General features: G+C 37.8%; 1 protein-coding gene across 4 annotated transcripts in view; it reads left to right on the forward strand.

Annotated features, from left to right (window-relative positions):
- LOC122562594 (smoothelin-like) overlaps positions 1–17,127 on the forward strand; it is a 356,856-nt gene extending 339,729 nt beyond the window's left edge. For 3 of the 4 annotated variants that reach the window (XM_043715562.1, XM_043715563.1, XM_043715565.1), the window contains exons 19-20: positions 1,672–1,837; positions 14,232–14,320. In XM_043715562.1, the coding sequence (XP_043571497.1) occupies positions 1,672–1,819 (148 nt within the window). In that variant the 3' untranslated portion in view covers positions 1,820–1,837; positions 14,232–14,320. Of the gene's footprint in view, positions 1–1,671; positions 1,838–14,231 lie in introns of all 4 variants that reach the window. The other variant, XM_043715564.1, reaches the window with a different exon arrangement.
- Positions 17,128–19,535: the final 2,408 nt, after the last annotated feature.

The raw sequence follows: 19,535 nt of genomic DNA on the forward strand, positions 1-19,535 counted from the left end.
AATCAAGTTAGTAAGACATGATTTTCCATGCACAAAGCAATGTTGACTATCCCTAATCAGTCCTTGCTTTTCCAAATGTAAATCCTGTCCCTCAGAATCTCCTCCAACAACTTACCTACCAGTGATGTAAGGCTTACCAGTCTATAGTTCCTTACTGCCTTCCTTAAATAAAGGCACCACATTAGCCAACCTCCAGTCTTCCAGCACCTCACCTGTGGCTGTAGATGATACAAATATCTCAGCAAAGGATCCAGCAATTTCTTCCCTAGCTTCCCACAAAGGTCTAGGAAATACCTGATTAGGTCTCAGGGATTTATCTGCCTTTATATATTTTAAGATGTCCAGCACCTCCTCTTCTGAAATACGAACTCTTTTCAAGACATCACTATGTATTTCCCGTAGTAGCCTAGCTTCCATACCCTTCTCCACGGTAAATATGGCCGCATTGATCTTTGAGCGACCCTATTCTCTCCCTTGTTTCTCTTTTACCCTTAATATACTTCTAGAATCTCTTTGGATTCTCCCTAACTGTATTTGTCAATGCTACTTCATAGAGTCCTTTTTGTCCTTTTGATTTCCCCTTTAAGTATACTCTGACTGCTTTTATAGTACTCTGGGGATTCACTCAATCTCAGCTGTCCATATGAAGGGCTTTTTGCCCGAAACGTCGATTTTCCTGCTCCTTGGATGCTGCCTGAACTGCTGTGCTTTTCCAGCACCACTCTAATCCAGAATCTGGTTTCCAGCATCTGCACTCATTGTTTTTACCTGTATGTGATATGTGCTTCCTATTTCTTGACCAGAGCCTCAATTTCTCTAGTCATCCCGCATTCCCTATTCTCACCAACGTTGCCCTTCACATGAATGGGATCTTAATGTAAAATGTATGCAGGTATTCCTTATTTCTCACTTGAGAAGATCAAATATGCATAGTTTCATTTGACTATCTCTATAACAAACAAAAATACATAATGCTCACTAAGTTCTGATTAATCACAGTTTAAAAATGTAACTGCTGGAACAGAGAGTTTTTTTATTTTAAAGATGCGAATGAGCTATCTATGTACACTGACTCTGATACAGTAAAATGAAGCGTATCTTTAGGTCATAGCAACATGTTGATTAGAACTGTGTTTTTGGCCCTGAGGGCTTCATATTAAATCGTACTGTGCATCAATCTCTGACTTTTGTCGAGAGGTAATGGTGGAACTGTGCTGTTGGGCTATATTGCAAATTCTTTTCTTTGTTCAGTTCTTTTTTTTTGCTTTTTCACAGAATGCTTTTTAGTCCCTAAAACTTTTAACTTATTTACTTAACTTTCTGTGTTAGTCTTTTGTCCACAACTATCGCTAATACTTCCATAATTGTTGTGTATGTTCTTCAAAGGGTTATACATTTCCCTATTTTCCACTAGAATCATTGCTTTTAATGTAGTTGCCATATTCATGTCATGTGCTACATTCCCTGTTGAATGAATCTGTATTGGGCACAATGTTATTGATGTTGTGTATCATGAAGCATGGTTTTTCTTTTTGTTCATTGTATGTCACCAGATGAATGTAATTTATGTTTTCTTCTGTTTTTTTTCTTGCTTTTTCTTTTTCCCTCTCTCCTTCTGTTCCCTGTTGTGTCCCGTCTCCTCTCTTGTTTGACCCTCTCTCTGGCCCCTAGGAAGCATGCTGACTGCCCACAGCTACTGGATGTGGAAGATATGGTGCGAATGAAGGAGCCCGATTGGAAATGTGTTTACACTTACATTCAGGAATATTATCGCTGTCTGGTGCAGAAGGGTCTGGTTAAAACCAAAACCTCCTCCTAGCGATTAACGGAGAGAAGGGTGAGAGATGTTATCTAATTAGACATTTTAGGCCTTGGTAAAACAAAGTTTTTATTTTTCTGCCCTACTCAAATTTTTCAAGCCAACTTTAGTTATTCTTTGAACTTCTTCCTATTTGTTTCTGTAGAGCTCCTGAATTTTTGTTTTTAAGTGTACAGTTCTTGCTCTGCCATTATTTTGGAGTGGTACAAAGAACTTTAGAATCATAATAAATGCTCAGATCTCTTTACATTTTGTCTCTCTGTATGTAACTGTTTTTCTCTAACTCATTCATGTCCTTTCACAATGTGATGTTTTATTTTTAAAATAAAAATGTATAATTAACTCACTGCATTTTTGCTGCATTCACATACTAGTGCAGTTTTGTTTCTTTGAGCTGGATTTAACATTCCCAGACTGAGCATGAAGTGTAGGAGAATCATCCCATTGAGTCTGCTCCATCACTCAATGCTATCATGATTAATTTAATAATCTTCAGTCCCTGCCTTTTACCCCATAACCCTCGATTCTCTAGCTGATTAAAAATCTGTCTATTTCAGCTTGAATATTCTTAATGACCCAGCCTCTATAGCCTTCTGTGGTAAAATAAAATCCACAAATTCAGTACCCTCTCAGAAGAAATTCTCCACATCTCTATCTTAAAAGCTAGAAAATCAGCAATCAAGGAATGAGGTTGTTACCCACTGTGACAATCTAGAATGGTCATTCATTAGAGCATTACAAACTTGGCATTAGATTTGGCATTACAAGATCCACTGAAGTAAATAAACAAGTGTGTGAAAAAATCACAGTTGGGTAATTTTATGATCTGCGCCCTCCCCAGAGCCGCAGTGGGTACATGCACAGCCAGTGTAGAGCCGTACAGAGCACTAAACCATAAGATATAGGCCATTCAGCCCATTGAGTCTGATCTGCCATTCACAGAGATCATGACTGATCTGTTAATCCTCAAATCTGCTTTTCTGCCTTTCTCATTCCCTTACTAATTAAAAATCTATCTATCTCAGCCTTGAATATTTTTAATAACCTAGCCTCTACAGCTCTTTGTGGTAAATAATTTAAAAAATTCATTTGCACTGAGAGAAGAAATTCCTCCTTATCTTTGAGATGACCCCTTACTTTGAAATTATGCCTTCTGTCTTAGACTCTCCCACAAAGGGAAACAACCTTTCCACATCTACCCTGTCAGGTTCCCTATCAAACTTTTATGTTTCAATAAGGCCATCTTTCATTCTTCTAAACTCCAGTGTGTGCAGACCAAACCTCTCCTCATAAGACAATCCCTTCATACCCAGGATTAATCTATTGAGCTTTTTCTGCACTGCATTCAATGCTAGTATATCTTTGTTTAGATTAGAGGCCTAAACCTGTTCACATATTCCAATGGTCTTGACTAGTGCCTTGTATGATTTTAGCAAGATTTCCCTACTTTAATATTCCATTTCCTCTGAAATAAAGACAAATATAGTATTAGCCTTCCCTATTACCTGCTGAACATGTATCGGTTTTTGTGATTTATTCATGAGGACTCCCAAATCCTCTGTGCTGCAGATTTCTGCAACCTTTCTCCATTTAAATGATATTTGGTTCATCTGTTCTTGCTGCCAAAATGTATAACCTCACATTTTCCCACATTGTATTCTGTCTGCTATGTTCTTGCCTACTTGTTTAACCTGTCTATGTCTCTCTGCAGACTCCTTGTGCCATCCTCGCCACTTGCCTTACCACCCATTTTTGTGTCATCCATAAATTTGGCTGTAGTACATTCACTTTTCTTAGCTAAGTAATTAATATGTATTGTAAATAATTGTGGCCCTAGCACTGATCCCTGTGGCACTAGTTTCAGGTAGCCATCCTGAAAATGCCCTCCTTATCCCAACTCTCTGTCTTTTATTAGTTACCCATGCTAATATACTACCTCCCACACCCATGGGCTCTTATCTTATTAAGTAGCCTAATGTGTAGTATCTTATCAAATACCTTCTTAAAATCTAAATATATTACATCCAGTGCATCTCCTTTACTTTGCTCATTATTTCCTCAAAAAATTTTAATATATTTGTCAGGCATGATTTCCTCTTCATGAAGCCATTCTGACACTGCTTGATATTAATATGTATTTTTAAATGCTTTGCTATTACGTCCTTTATAACAGACTCTCACCTTCTCCCAAAAACAGTCTTTAAACCAGCTGGCCTAAAAGTTACTTGTTTTTGTCTCTTTCCTTTTTTAATAAAGATCTTACATTGCCTATTTTACAGTCTTTTGGGACTTTTCCAGAATCAAAGGATTCTTGGAAGATTACTACCGATGCATCTACTATTTGTGTCGCTACTTCTTTTAATATCCTAGAATGCATCCCATCAGGTCCAGGAGATGTATCGCTCTTTAGCCCCATTAGTTTCCATTTGATCATTTCTTGCTATGGTACTATTTTCTTCCCATCCTATCAATGCTGCCCTTTTCCTGCCTGCCCTTCTGAGTTTGAAGATGATGCGTGTCAAAACCATCAGTGTACCAGCTTACCTGCCTATTCTATTGAGTGTCCTGCCTGCCGGTGGACAACTGCCATGCAATGAATATCTCAAGCAAAAGAGAATTTAACCATCACCTTTGACATTCAATGGCCCTATCATCACTGAGTACCCCATGAAAAACATTCTAGAGAGTTCCATTGGACAGAAACCGAACTGTACCAAACTTAGAAGAGCAGGTCAAAGACTCGGAATTCTTGAGAGTAATTCTCTCCTGACTCCTCAATTCTGTCTACCATCTTGAAAGTACAAGTCAAAAGTGTGGTGGAATACTCTCCATTTGTCTGGATGAGTACAGATCCAACAATACTAAAGAAGCTGAACACTACCCTTGACAAAGCAGTGTGGCTGACAGCCATCTACCACCTTAACCATTCACTCCTTTCTCTATACAATGACAGCAATGTGTACCATCTTACAATATGCACTGCCATTACTCACCAAAGTCCTTTCATTGGAACCTTCCAGACTCACAACCTCTACACCCAGAAGGATATGGACAGCAGGTCTATAAAACACTCTAGTTCTCCTCCAAGCCACATATATCTGAGTTGGAAATATCCTGCCTTTCCTTTATGTCACTGGGTTAAAATCTTGGAATGTACTTCCTATCAGCACTGTGGATATAACTACACACCAGGGAGTGCAACAGTTCAAGACCTTAGCTAACCACCAATTTCTCCAAGGCAATTAAGGATAAATAATAAATGCCAACCACTGACAACTACATCCCATGAGTGAGTTTTAAAAGAAACTCAGTAATTTTGCACCTGATCTCAACTGACATGATGGTGACTTTTGAAGTAAATAAGCTCTTTACCAGGGAGAGAGAGGAGTCACTAATTCTATCAGTGGCATATTTTATGACAAAACAGGGCAGAAAGAATATCAAGCATTTCAATTAGCTTGCCTTAGCTTGGTGTTTAATTCTATCTTTCTGTCTCAGTTCTTTTAAATGGTATTGTTTTATCAGAGTAAAGTTGCAGATCAGTTTAATAAATCGTAACTTATATTTAAGAACCTATCTAGGATAAAAATGAGAGGAATTGCCAAGACGTGGCATTGGAATAGAGAGATAATGGGAAAAAAAACAAATTCTCACAGAACCAAGGGTTTATTTTTGTGGATAGTAGGTGTTTTGTCCTCATATTCTATCAGTGTATTTTGCCTATTGAATATCAGAATGTCTGAAGTTTCAAAGGATGGAAAAACAGGAATTATATTTGTGCTATTGAAATACTTCAAAATTGAGTTGTAAAAGTCTATAACGCACTTGCCGTTTTAAATTTTTTTTTTGTTTTAACACATAACATTACAGCAGAAAAGACTTTAATTTTTTTTTTAATTAGTCTGTTGAAAAGAAAGGAAGTTAATGATTTAAAAGGAAAATTTAAACTTGTTACTGAATGCTTACAACCTAGGGCCTCATTCTCAAATAATTTATCTTGAGGTCGCACTGGAGTTCAAAGGAGATTCGCCAGGCTGTTATTCTAGAATAGAATATTTCAACCGTGAAGACAGGTTGGATAAGTTTGGGCTGTTTTCTTTGGAACAGGGAAGGTTGAGGGTGTATATAAGATTGGGAGGGGTCTGGACAGGGTGAATAGAAAACAGCTGCTGACCTTAATTGAAGGGTCAATAACAAGGGGCATATTTTAAAGTGAAAGGTAGGAGGTTTAGGAAGATTTAAGGAAAATCTTTTTTCATCCAAAGAGTGGTGAGTGTCTGGAATGCACCATCTCGGATGGAAGTTGAGGCAGGAAACCTCACAATCTTTAAAAAGTACTTGAATGAACACTTGAAGTGTCCTCAGTGTCGGACTATTGCAGGTGGTAGTATATTTTTGGCAGTGAAGTCTTGATGAACCGAATGGCCTCTTCTGTATCGTATGTTTCTATGAGATCCTTATTTATATTTCATCAGAATATGAGGAAGGGTTTGTTTCTACATAGTGACTAATTGCTGTTGATAAAGACATATTTCTGCATAAAATAATTCAGTTATATTCTTCCTGCTGATTATACAATCTGCTCTGTTATATATATGAACATAAAACATTACAGAAGCAGTAGGTTATATGGTCCCTTGAGCCTGTTATGCCATTCACTAAAATCCTGATGATCTGATTGTGACTTTAACTTCACTTTCTTGTCTGTCCCCATGATTCTTGATTCTCTTGTCGATGAAAAATCTGAATCTAGATAAGCTGAGCTGGATAATCATAAAAAGTAACCATTTGGGTTAATAGCAGATGTTTGCTAATGCTCATGGAAGCATTTTAAGGTTCTTGAAAATCTAGGAGAGATGTTGTAAAATGTCAGCATGAATCAAGATCTGAAGATGATTAAAAGAAAATAACAGAAACAAAGTACTGCCAGTATTAATAAAAAAACACTCTGGTTAAATTATGTCATTTGATTTAATTTAGACCACATTATGGCAAAATACATGTCTGTTAAGTTTACTGCACCAAATTTGTACTCTGGTTAGGATGTCATTCCAGTCTTTGTACATGCAAATAGTTTGTAAACCTGTGTCACAGAGGCATGTAATGATTCATTCAGTGACTTAATATGTAAAAAAGCATTTAAAAAAAAACAATGTTTTTGTTTAAAAAGCACAAACCAAACTGAGGGATGAAGGTATAAACAGTACTATAACAGCAAAAATCGAGTAATTTGCAGTTAGTTCTGCTATAACATGGTAGTATTGGTCTCGTGCAGAGCTGTGAGGAGAGCTGTGAAAGGCTTCAGAAGTACATAGGTTGAACTAATGGACACAATAAACTAGTGCACACATGGCAATTCAGATTTAATGCAGGGAAACTACAGATAATGTGTTTTGAGAATGAATTGTAGTAAAACTGTGAAGGGAAGGATGCAGAAGGGGTGGATAAAGAAGGAACCTGGAAATTCAAATGCTTAATTTCCTGAAAATATGAATATAGATAGATAAAACCATGAATATGCTTGTTGCATTTTAGGTTTTATAAAGAGTAAGTGATTAATTTGTAGATGCATAGGCTAGGCCTTACTTATAACAGAATGTGCTGAAATGCATACAGTATTATAAGAACATTAATAAGTCACAGAGTAAACAGAGCAGGTTGATACCCAGAATAAGATAATATAGTTATGAGGAAAGATGTTCTAGAAAAAGGTTTAACAGAGACTTTTACTTGTTTGACCCTACATTTTTTTTAGGTTATATAAGGTATTTCTCTCTGACTAGGGAGTCAGTGATGATGTCAATTCCAAACTATCACTAACAGTAGAGAAAACAGAGCATTGAGAATAGATTTGGATGGCTCTGGTGAAGAAAGCAGGCACTGACCAGTGTCTCTTTCTGTGCTGTAGAGTTTTACATTCTGGGAACACCCCTTTTAAAATCAACTTGCTCTGCTCTGTGTGCAGGATGGTAAATTATGTTATACTAACTTTCTTTAAAATATCACAATTTGAATAAGTCCAATCCAGCAATAAAAATTTGTCTGTCAAACACTGCATACTGTCAATGATGCATTAGCTTCAAGCTAGGTTACATCATAGCTTGGCTTGAATTTGAAATAACAATGGGGGAAGGGGTGAACTAAGGTTTAAATTAATATAAAAGTTTTGTTTGTGAAACAGTATGCATCTCCTTGACTACTAAACAGTGTATCAAACTGAAGTTTGATATCGTTAATACTGCGTTCAATGATTGTGTATGTTTTATGTGTTTCTAAAAAATTACATGTTAAGTATTTCTGTCAAGAAAATTAACGGGCATCTGTGAGCTATTCCAGCCTTTGAAGGTCACTGCCTTTGTAGGCTGTAAACATTGACTTTTTATGGTATTTTTTCTGTGATGCAATGGTCACAGTGTGCCTTTGACTACTGCACATAATGACTTTAAAAGGAAGGTTGCAGTCATAGTAATGTATTTCCTGCCAAAAATAAATTAGAAGGATTTATCTATTTAAGTACTGTGCTACTTTCTTAGGCTTTTGTATCAACTGCCTGTTTTTACAAAATGGGTAAAAGAGCATGGTTGATGCTCTACCTCAGTTGATGGGGTAGAAATTTGTATCAGGCTATCTTAGGCTCAGACTCAGAGCTGTGCAGCCAGCATACACCTAATTATGCAGACTGAACACAGAAATAAAATTAGTGGAGCTCCTCCTTATTAGAAATTAGGTGAACTCCACTACCAGTCTCACTATTTATTTGCAGTCTATCTAATCAGAGATGAGAGAATCATAGGTTTCTATTCCAATTTAAAGTTAATCACAGTATCAGAAAGTATACTTCAGCTCCAGATAGCTGGCAGACAAGTTTTCAACATGGCAGGTCAAATAGAAACTTCAAGAACCCACCGTTTCTTTGATGTGGCATTCACTATAGCATACTTCATTCCACCATTTATGGTTCCATAATCACAGTCTGAACCTGCAACTATCCTCACTATTATTTCCGCCATCTCCTCACATTTCTGTCAGCCTTCAATGCCCCAGCATCAATATTTCATATTAATATGAATAATAATGTAAAGTTGTTGACAGTTGGGAAAGTGCAATACTGAAGGATATCCTGGGAGTGACAAGTCTTGAGGCTCAAGGAGGTATCCTGTATAACGTGTGTCCACCTTGCACTCTTTTTCTCCTCACCTTCAGCATCCATTCATCTATCTTAGCTTATAATTGACACTTAAGGATAATCATTGTTCTCTTCAAATTCAGGTGAAACAAATATAGTATCCCCATTGATTTCTTTAATATCTAAAAATGTATAAATCTAGTTGTTGGATATACTCAATGACCTGGCTTCCACAGCATTCTGCGGTAGCAAATTCCACAGCGCGATCACTCTTTGAATGATGAAATGTTTCCTTATTTAGCCTATCCTATAGTTTGAGGCTGTAAGTCCTGGTTCTAGACTCCACACCCAGGGGAATCCTCAAAACAATAGTTCCCTTACCAAAGAAAAGATGTATTGTCATTGGAGAGAGTCCAGAGACAGTTTACTATGTTGATCTCAGTTATGGAGGGATCGTTTTATGAGGGAGGTTGAGTAGTTTGGGCCTGCGCTCATTGAAGTTTAAAAGAATGAGAAGTGCACTTATTGAAACAGGGTCCTTAAATGGATAGATACTGAAAGATTGTATCCCTTTGTGGGAAAGTCTAGGACCAGAGGGCATAATGTCAGAATGAGGGGCCTTGCATATAAGACAGAGACGAGGAAGAATTTCTTCTTTAGAAGGTAGTGAACTGTGAAATTCTTTAATGCAAAGGGCTGTTGAGGATAGATCATTATGTAAATTCAAAGCTTAAATAGATAGATTTTTTAATCATTAAGGAAATCAAGAGAAAGCGGGATCATCAAATCAGCCATAGTGTCACTGAATAGCAGAGCAGAGCAGACTGGATGGACTGAATGGTCTACTTCTGCTCTTACGTATTATGATCATTCTGTTAAGTAGTTAGTTACATTAAAGATAATTATAAGTAGAATGAACACCAATTTATTTTCTAAACCAAATTTCTTAACTCAAATTTCCTTCTCCACTTTTTTGACTTGCATCTCCAATACTCAAGTTAGAGAATTACAAAAAATAATAGATTATCCAACTGGTGTGAATACCATTTCAAATATTTGCAGAAGACTGATTTTTCATGAGCCTTCCAGTTCCAGCAAAGAAGTCATATCTCCAAATATCCAGTTCAACGAGACATTGCTAGCATTTTTAAATATAATCACCTTGGATCAGAACTCACTGTTTGCAGGATTCTTCAGCTGTAGAGTTTTGTATTGAAAAATCCATCTCTGGATCTTCTCAAATTGGCCATAACAGAAGTTCAACTCACTGTTCAGAGACCTTCAGTTGACATGAGTTTCAAACTCTTCAGCCAGTATCCAGAATTTAAAAAGAATTCTGCTAGAAGGAGATATTCCCAGCTCAGCACCCACCAGATTGTTCTTAAAATAAGAAAAAGCTTTAAAACCCTGCTTGAAACAGAAACTTGCACCCAATCTACTCCTTCCCATCCCCTTCCCCAAATTAAGTTCTTGTTAACCTTTCTCTCAATTGTTTCTCGCAGCAAATTGATGATGTGGCCAGTTACTGAAAGCAAGGTATTTTATCTGAAATCATCTACCATTGAAACCATTCTTTAATGGACTATCAACCATACATGAATATAGTATTTATTTAGGATTTTTATTCAAAAACACTTTGAAAACTGTAAAGCAATTTGTACCACTGTACCTCATGCTGTATAAACTCTATTATTGTTCATTATATAAGGTAGATTTGCTGTAAACACCCCCTTTCCAGGTTCGGATCAACAGGGTCTGCTTGGTCCAGTGTGGTTGAGGAAAGCTACTTGGTAGTCTGACAAGATGTAGTTTATTACATAATAGCACCTATATGCAAGTTACATTAATATCATAGACATTATTATAGAGAAAAAGAGGAAGATCCTGATGATAGTGCTTACTTCTTCAACGTTATCACAGTGGAGCCTTAAGACATTCCTCAGTAATATCTCTTCCCAACCCTTTATACCCTTATACAACATATCATCACAATACTGATAAATCTTTTATAGACTTAAATAGCAATCTTCTTCAGAGCCTGAATGACATGGGCTTTAGCAAGGAATCTTGCATGACAAGTCCAGCAAGGTCTTTCTTGATGTCGGGAGCGAAATGTTGCATTTTCCAAGAGTTCTGCTAGTTGAATTCATGTTAGGGAGGTATGGGAGGCCTATCCATGGTGATCTTTACTCCTCATTAGCACCCTCATTATCACTGAAGGTAAGCTCATTAATATGTTGGTTCCTATTTTACCATGTGCTAGATAAGAACTCAAAAATTTATAACGTAATATGTGATCACATCAATCCCAAAAACCAAAGGATCACATCAAATAATATTCTATAAGAACTTGTCTGAAACTAAGTCCAAAAAGTTTTTAATATTTTAATTTTTGACACAATGGGCTGGATTTTGAACAAAGGGTGATCAAAGTCAGCAATGCAGAAAATGGCTGTGGGTGACATGTCAGGTTGCTAGACTCTCTCACCTCCCGGCCATTTTTAACGAAGCATGTTGAATTTATAACTGCAGTGGTTGTGGGTAACTAATTAAGAATCCTGCCCACACAGACTGGAATTTTCGAATTAACAGGTAGGCCCACTGAAATGGCTCAAACATAACCAGTGAAATGGAGCAGGATCCTCCATATTTCTTTATAACAATACCCTCCTACCATGGTAGGTATGACCCTTTTCAAAGTCAACAATTTTGAAAAAACTGAGAGAATATCTCTTCTTGAGATTCTCCTCTGTCCCTAATCTGCATTATCAGGCAGGTGCAGGGCCTCTTTTCATCCTTCAACTTCTACTACCTGCCTCCCACCCTTGAACAATGAGCACACTCCATGTTCATTAGTTAGCTATTCTTTCAAAATTTGCAGCTTGTGTTTCAAACTGATGCTGTACAGGATCAGGACCCTAAATTTATCCTGATGTAGAGGTTCTATTTCTCTATTTGGATTTAGAAGGTGATTTTATTGCTGATGTCCTTCCTATCATTAACCCTCCCCATTTATCTGCACCAAGACTGTGACTGATACATGCTGATTTGGCTGCACCACTAACTGAGATAAGGTTGAAGTGGTATGGTCACTGGTTGTGGTGGAGGAGGAAATGTGGTGAGGTGAGTAATAGAGTTGGGATTGTCAGGAGAAAGGAGGAGACAAAGACTGATATCATTGGATGATTGTAGCAAGAGACTTGAATGTGGCAGGATCAGAACATGAATTATTGACTGACAGGATATGGAGAAGGGTAATTGACCAGTATTGTGGCAATCCCAAGTAAAATGGGAAAACCCAAAAGAAGAAGACATCCCAGTCAAGAAATGGAAATCTGACCTAGTCACAATACATGGGATCAAACTTGAAGCATCTGGTTTGAAATTTGGATGCTTCCAAGTTTAAATATGGTTCAGGAATTCAGTAGATGGTATAATAGTTCCCCTTAATGTCATTGTTTGCACTGAATTATATTGGGAGCATTGAAGCTAATCATTAGAAGCTAATTGAATTGAATTAGCTTTATTGTCACATGCACTTGAATAACTGCAGTGAAAAGTTTGCAATGTCACTACATATGGTGCCATATTGGGTACAATTTACCTGGGTACAGATACTGAAGTATTTGGTATAAAATATAAAAAGAAGTAAAAAGTCCAGACATAAGAATAAAAAGGAACTTTTAAAAAACTACTTAATTTGCAGTCCTTCCACCCCAGTACATGCCAGCACCTAGCCTCTAGACCGCATCAGACCAAGTCTCCAGACTGTGCCGGGCTTCAAAGGTCAAGGCCTTCAAAGGTCCAGTCCACAAAGGGCCTCAGCTCCCTGCGAAAGCCTCCATTCCAGAACTCGTCTCCTAAAGTCATGCCTGTTTTATGTTATTCAAAGAAGTGTTTATATTAATACCATTTAGTCTGGCTGCTTTTATTTGGCACCCAACTTGTAGACCAGCCAGGATCAGAAATCCAAGCTAAAATACTGCTATTAATTCAGGAAAAAGCACTGAATTCTGCAAGTAAAAGTGCCTTCCGTTTTTTTTCCTTTTGAGTCATGGTAATACAGGCAGTGAAATGGCCACAGATTTCATTGGAATAACAAGTTTCCTCATAGGGTACTAAAACTATTTGCCCAGTTAATCAGGAAAACTGAATGCACTAAAAGAGGCATGTTGAACAGAAATATCCATTGGTCTGACATTTCTTGATATAAACTGAATTTGTTTTCAGGAAATGAAGATAAATTCACCTCAAGGTTTTGTTTCTAGAATGTCCTTTCCTTTCATGGTACTAATAAAATGGTAGCTATTAATTACTCTGAATGTTGAACTTCTAATTCAAGTCGGTTGCCAATATTCTGTCATTTATTGACTCAAAGTTTATTAAATATTTCACATAAAATATTAGTTGGCTAACACACAGGCAGTAGCTGTCCCTTTATCCATTTTGACCATAATATTACCTCCTTTGGCGCAGTTTCCAGTTTTGTCTGATTTACAGCTCTATGAAGTGCCTTGTGACATTCCTTTGCTTTAAAGGTACTTTGTAAATATATATTTTTGTTGTTCTCCATTTAGGTGTACAGTCCCAATTATTTAGATTTTCTTCTTAACTAAAATATTATTCCTGGTATTAACTTAATGATGGATTTTAAAATATATTTTGTCTCGCTCCATTGATTGTCACCAGATGGTGAGTTCAATTAAGATTAGCTCCTGTTTAATGGCTATGCCTTTATCGTTTCTTCCTTTTCTATTATTAAGGAAGAATAACAGAATGAATGAGCATTCTGTTCGAGTATTCTGCAGGATTGTATAAATCCTTTCCATCCGCTATTCTGACATTGGCAAAGACTCACGGCATTGTGGCTCAGTGGCTAGCACTGCTACTTCAGAGCACTAGGTACCTGAGTTCAATTTCAGCCTTTGATGACCGTCTCCCTGTATCTGTGTGGGTTTCCTCCCACAGTCTAAAGATGTGCAGGCTAAGTGGATTGACCATGCTAAGTTTCCCTGTAGTATCCAGGGGTGTGCAGGCTAGGTGGATTAATCATGGGAAATGCAGGGTTACAGGGAAAGGGGAGATGTGGGTTGTTCTTCAGAGGGTTGGTGTGAATTTGTTGGGCTGAATGGTCTGCTTTCACACTGTAGGGATTCTATGACCATCTTGAATGATAGATAATGCATGGCAGAGTAAAGTTTTTTTTAAAATCTACTTTCACAGCATGTTACGATCGTAGAGCATTACTTTGGCGTAATTTGCTTTATCTATACTTTCTCATTGCAGACAAATAGCTTCCTGTGATCCCCTGATTGAAGTCGAGGATATGATGATAATGGGCAAAAGACCAGATCCAAAGTGTGTCTTCACATACGTGCAGTCCCTGTATAATCACTTGCGAAGGTACGAGTAACCAGCCCTAGAATATGGAAGCCAGAATATCTTGAATTTCTGTTTAAACAGAATATCAGTCCCCAGCATGCTTGTGTTTTTAGATAGTTGTCAGAAGACATGTATTTACTGTGTGCTGCATTTGCGCTCTAGGATTTTATTCTCTTTCTGCATTAAGACAGGATGAAAATGCCAGGGTAATGAGTTGTCTACTTTGTGTATATTATAAAACCATTGTATATGACCCTTTTTAAATTCTAAATCAAGAAAAAAAACTATAAATATACTGAGAAAGAACCTTCCATACAATATAATTGTCTGCATAAACATTTGCAAATAGGCACATTACAGCACTGAATTAAGGTCCTTAGACCTCTGAAGACCTTTTAAAATTGATTTTATTTGATTCTAATTGATTGAAATTATATTATGCATTTCTCTTTCTCTCTCCCTCTACCTCTGTCTCTCAAAACAATAAAAGAAGGCAGTTTCAGGATATGTGGTAGACCTGTTTTGTCTCACTGTGACATTTTTAAGTAATAATTCTGCATCGTGTTCACTTTTGCAAATTTACTTCTATATTGTACCAAATGTGCCATTGGTGAGATCAGAGGAAATATGTACATCATGCAGTCATAATAAAAATATAGTATTGCTTTCAACAATCAAAATAATGGATACATTTAATAGATATTCTAATAATGAGGAGCTTCCTATACATTCGAGCAAAATAAAACTAGTATATATCCAGCTATGGAATTCATTTGTCCAAAGAGCCAACCACATTTTGCCACTATTGAGATTCAAATTCTTAAGTTATTAGCCTCAATCAAACAGTGCTACTTCGGAATAACAATAAACAATTCAATTCTCATTATGTCCTCAGCTGATTAAAGTTGGAGTTATAGTTTAGGAGTGCTACAATTGGTATTAATGCTGAAGAAGAAGAAAGTGAAGCATATTACCAATTTAAGTGTGGGAATGGAATGCTTGCACTTTGCTGTGTTGCCAGGTTACCTTGTGTGTGCATCAGTATGTTATTACATCAAGGAAGTTTACTAGGGGAGATATAGGAATGTTGCCAATACCTATGGAATCATACCCACAAAGTATCTATGTTTAACAGAGGAGAGGAATTGAAGGTGAACGTCATTGACTTGTCCATGTGATACATAAAGTGTGCTGAAAGTGTTTCCTTCTCTTTCACAATGCTTAAAAGCAAAATATTAAAGTGTTCTCAATGTGAAAAATTGAAGGGTAAAATTATCACAAGGCTGTAATCACTGTGGTTCAGACACTGTTGTGTTTAGCAAAGGATAATAAGATACATGGGAGAAAAGCTTTTTTTTAAGGTTTCAAGTAAAGTATAACTGGTAGTCAAGCTGGAGAATTCTATAGAGCTGCACTCAGTTAGAAGATGGGTCATCACCTGTACAGTGAAAACTTATACTTCCTAGGTTTGGAACTAATATGTTTAAGTATGTGTCTATTTAAAAAGAAAATCTTCCCTCTATTCCTCTTTTGCCCAAAACGTCGATTTTCCTGTTCCTCGGATGCTGCCTGAACTGCTGTGCTTTTCCAGCACCACTCTAATCCAGAATCTGTCCCCATACCAAGCTTTCCAAATTAAACAACATTAGGATTCTGAACCAAGCTGCTTCACTGGGAGAAAATGTTTGATGTGTTATTAGAACGTTGGCCGAAACACAACAAGAATACTTAGCAGTCACTTACAGTTTCTTGGGGGATTTCTGCTGATCTTCTGCCACATTTACCGAAAAAGGTAAAGTCACCATAGACTTACCACACCATAGGGCTGCTTTCTTGTTACCGAGAGACAACTGATGATGGCTTAACCTGAGGGTCACCATGCCTTGGGTGAGGGAGAGGTTGAGAAGAAAAATTCTTATGAAACCAAAAAGGTTTCACTGAAATTTCACATCTAACCATTTTGTTCACTGGTCATCCAGGCTCTTCCTGAATTTTATGCTTTTTCTTTCTCTACATATTATTGTCCCACTGATTGGTGGAGGCAGATTCCCACTTCGCATCTTGGTGACAGACATTATTACTAGGATAGTGATGACTAGGAGCAGGCAGCAGGAAACCTTATCTACATCCATTACAAGTTGAAAAATGCAACGGTTTATAACTCCTTCCTCAAAGTATAATGTATTTTAAAGGTCAGTGCTTGAAGGGGGAGACTCATTTGCTTTGGGGCAAACAAATTTGCTTATTTTGATAGCTTTGGAATCCTGCACTCTACTACTGCTACCTCCACTATGCACAAGGCATCCCCCAAACACTTCTTCCTGCTTTTTCACTTTAGCTGGTATAAAAGTGGACTGGCCATTTTCCTCCACTTTTCATTGTTGATTGTGTTATGGCACCAGATTATCTGGTTGGTTAACAGCCTCAAAAAGCCTAAGGTAGCAAGATAGCCGATGCCTTGTATAACACTACTATGAAAACAACTCGGGGGTGGGAAGGAAATCAGAGTGCTGGCCATGTGTCTTATTTATGTGCACCTCACCTGCCAAAATCACACGTGGTCAGGAATCATTGGTCTCTGAAAAGAGATCTGACAATGCTGCACTCAAAACATTAAGAAAAATAGAAAATACCTAGCAGATCTAGCAGAATCTATTGGAAGAGAAACAGAATTGGTGGCCAGGATTTGGAGTTCTTTGCCCCATGCATAGGGTGGACAACTTCAGGGTTCAAGATTAGAGTGGTGCTGGAAAAGCACAGCAGGTCAGGCAGCTGTGGGCAAAGCCCTTCGTCGATTTTTCCTACTCCTCGGATGCTTCCTGACCTGCTGTGCTTTTCCAGCACCACTCTAGTCTTGACTCCAATCTCCAGCATCTGCAGTACCCACTTCTGCCTAACTTCAGAGTTCATAAACACCCTGGTCTCACCAATAAGAAAACTCACAAAATCAAGAGTCAGTTACATTCTTAAAGTGCTGACTGGTGAACTTGCCATCCGATCAGGAGCCTTGCTATTGAAAACCTGCCATGCCTGAGACTGCCAGCGAATCAGAGCCTGGTAGCTTTGAAGATTCTTGATGGAGAACCAGGCTGTGAAGCCATGATGGTCTGAAACAGAGTAGATGAAGACCACTTAGTCGGGGTTGAAAAGTGAAGGGTGTCAGGGAGTGAGTCAGAGTAAGAATTGGAGTGGCTTTTGGAGGCCATCCTCTTGCCCCATCCCTATCCTCCATTGCCAATGATTGTGATGGATGGAGGTTCCCCAATCTCTCTCTCTCTCTCTCTCACTGTCTCTGTATACACACATATATATACACACACACACACACACACACACACCAGATTGGCTTTTTAGTCAGGAACCAGCCAGTATCCTTGCATGCTAAGAAGACAGTTAATCAGACCAATGGTCAGTTGAAATCCTAAAGAAGCCCTTAATTAACCAATTAAGATAATTAGTTGGTGGCATTGTGAGAAGGTTGTGCAAGGACCTTCACACTCAGAATTTATTTGCTGACATTGTGAGAAGAAGATCAGTATCTCTCTGGGGCCAATTCACTCAATTATTTGCTCTTCACACCAACTTAAGGGAGGGTAAAATCAAACTAGTGTTTAGTTCAATGATCTTTAATCAGAGCTCAAACAATGTCTCTGAATCTGTTTGAAACACATATTGAACTTTTCCACAGAGACAGATTGAAAAGATCAGTGATGTCCACTTTAGTCATAATAATTGATGTTATAAATTGATATCCATGAAGATACAACAAACATTTTATGTTATTACCCAGTCACTAGTTTGTTAAACAATTATTCTTTTTAATCATGAGTATATTCCCTTTAGTCTGCTGATGCTGCCACAAAAGAGGGGGCAGGTACATGTGTTTTATATTCAAAGTAACTTTTCAAATGCATTAACAAGAGAAAATTATACTTTGTGGTGTGCTCATTTTTTTCTTCACCTCCAATTAACCAGAGAACAACCATCACATCACACCAAAATAAATATATTTGTACACACACGTGTCAAGTTAAGATTTCTGCTGCACTGTTATAGAGGGTCACATCTCTAGCACTGTTAATGTAAGCACAAACTGCACAGGTTTTTAATTTCATATGACTTGAAAACTGCTCAGTGTATTACACTCTGCCAAACATATTGTATGAGTGTGTTATTAAAGAATCTTTGCAGGGGAAATTGGCGACACCTTTTTTACTGTATCAGTATAGTGCTTAATGCCACATTTAGCTTTTAAAAGTGCAATGTGTCTGTATGTAACCTGTATGAAGAAAACTGCTTCATGTGCTTCTGTGTATCTGTACATTATTCCAATGTTTCCTTATTAAAGTTAGCATTGAACTTGCTGCAATTTTTTTATTAGTTTAAATGTTTAATTTTGCAAATGTGGATTCTTTATCCTCCCTGTACTTGAGATGGTGAGAAATTCTTGGTTTAGAAATTAGTTTTTAACAGTCTTCAGCTTTGGGAGGAACAGCTGTAGCCTTTGATCAACCTTATTTCCTCTGGCACCCCCTGACCATCCTACAATAATGGCTGAAACTTCAAATAAGTGATCAGGGTCCAGCCTGCCAACTGGGAAAGGAGGCAAATGAAAATGGGAGGGAATTGCATGGGAATGGGAAAGGGAAACAACAGAAAGGACAGGAGGATAATTCCTAGTGTCCTGTTTTTCTAAAGCTCCATCCTACCAACATCACAATGCTTGATTCACGGCACTGACCATCCCCTCTTCCAGAAACCCACAAGCAACGCTGATACAGTTTGTTTACCTGGCCTCTTGCATGGCCTTCTCACTTGGTGAGTCTTCCACCTGGTGCTGGATAAACAGCAGCAGTGACACGATGAGGTTCTGAAAGTGGCAGAGTTCTCACTTTCTGCTCTCTCTGTGCCATACCCCTCTATTTTAACATGCTAAGTAGATACTGTAATACTGCTTCTCACTTTCAGGTTTGTGCTATATAAAATAACATTCACGTTGATGTGTGAGACCTGCTCAAAGGATTTAGTCCATAGAAAATTGCTTATAAAACATAGGCATATACAAAATGCAGGTCCACATGTAAAGGTGACCCAAAAAGGACATGGGGCTGAATGTTCTCATTCCTACATGAGAGCTTTGGAGATAGGGGATGCTGAAAACCATATGGGGAGTTGTGTGGGGATGGCTCCTGGATTCATTCTGCTGAG

Source organism: Chiloscyllium plagiosum, chromosome 25 (genome assembly GCF_004010195.1).
Source record: "Chiloscyllium plagiosum isolate BGI_BamShark_2017 chromosome 25, ASM401019v2, whole genome shotgun sequence".
Lineage (NCBI taxonomy): Eukaryota > Metazoa > Chordata > Chondrichthyes > Orectolobiformes > Hemiscylliidae > Chiloscyllium > Chiloscyllium plagiosum.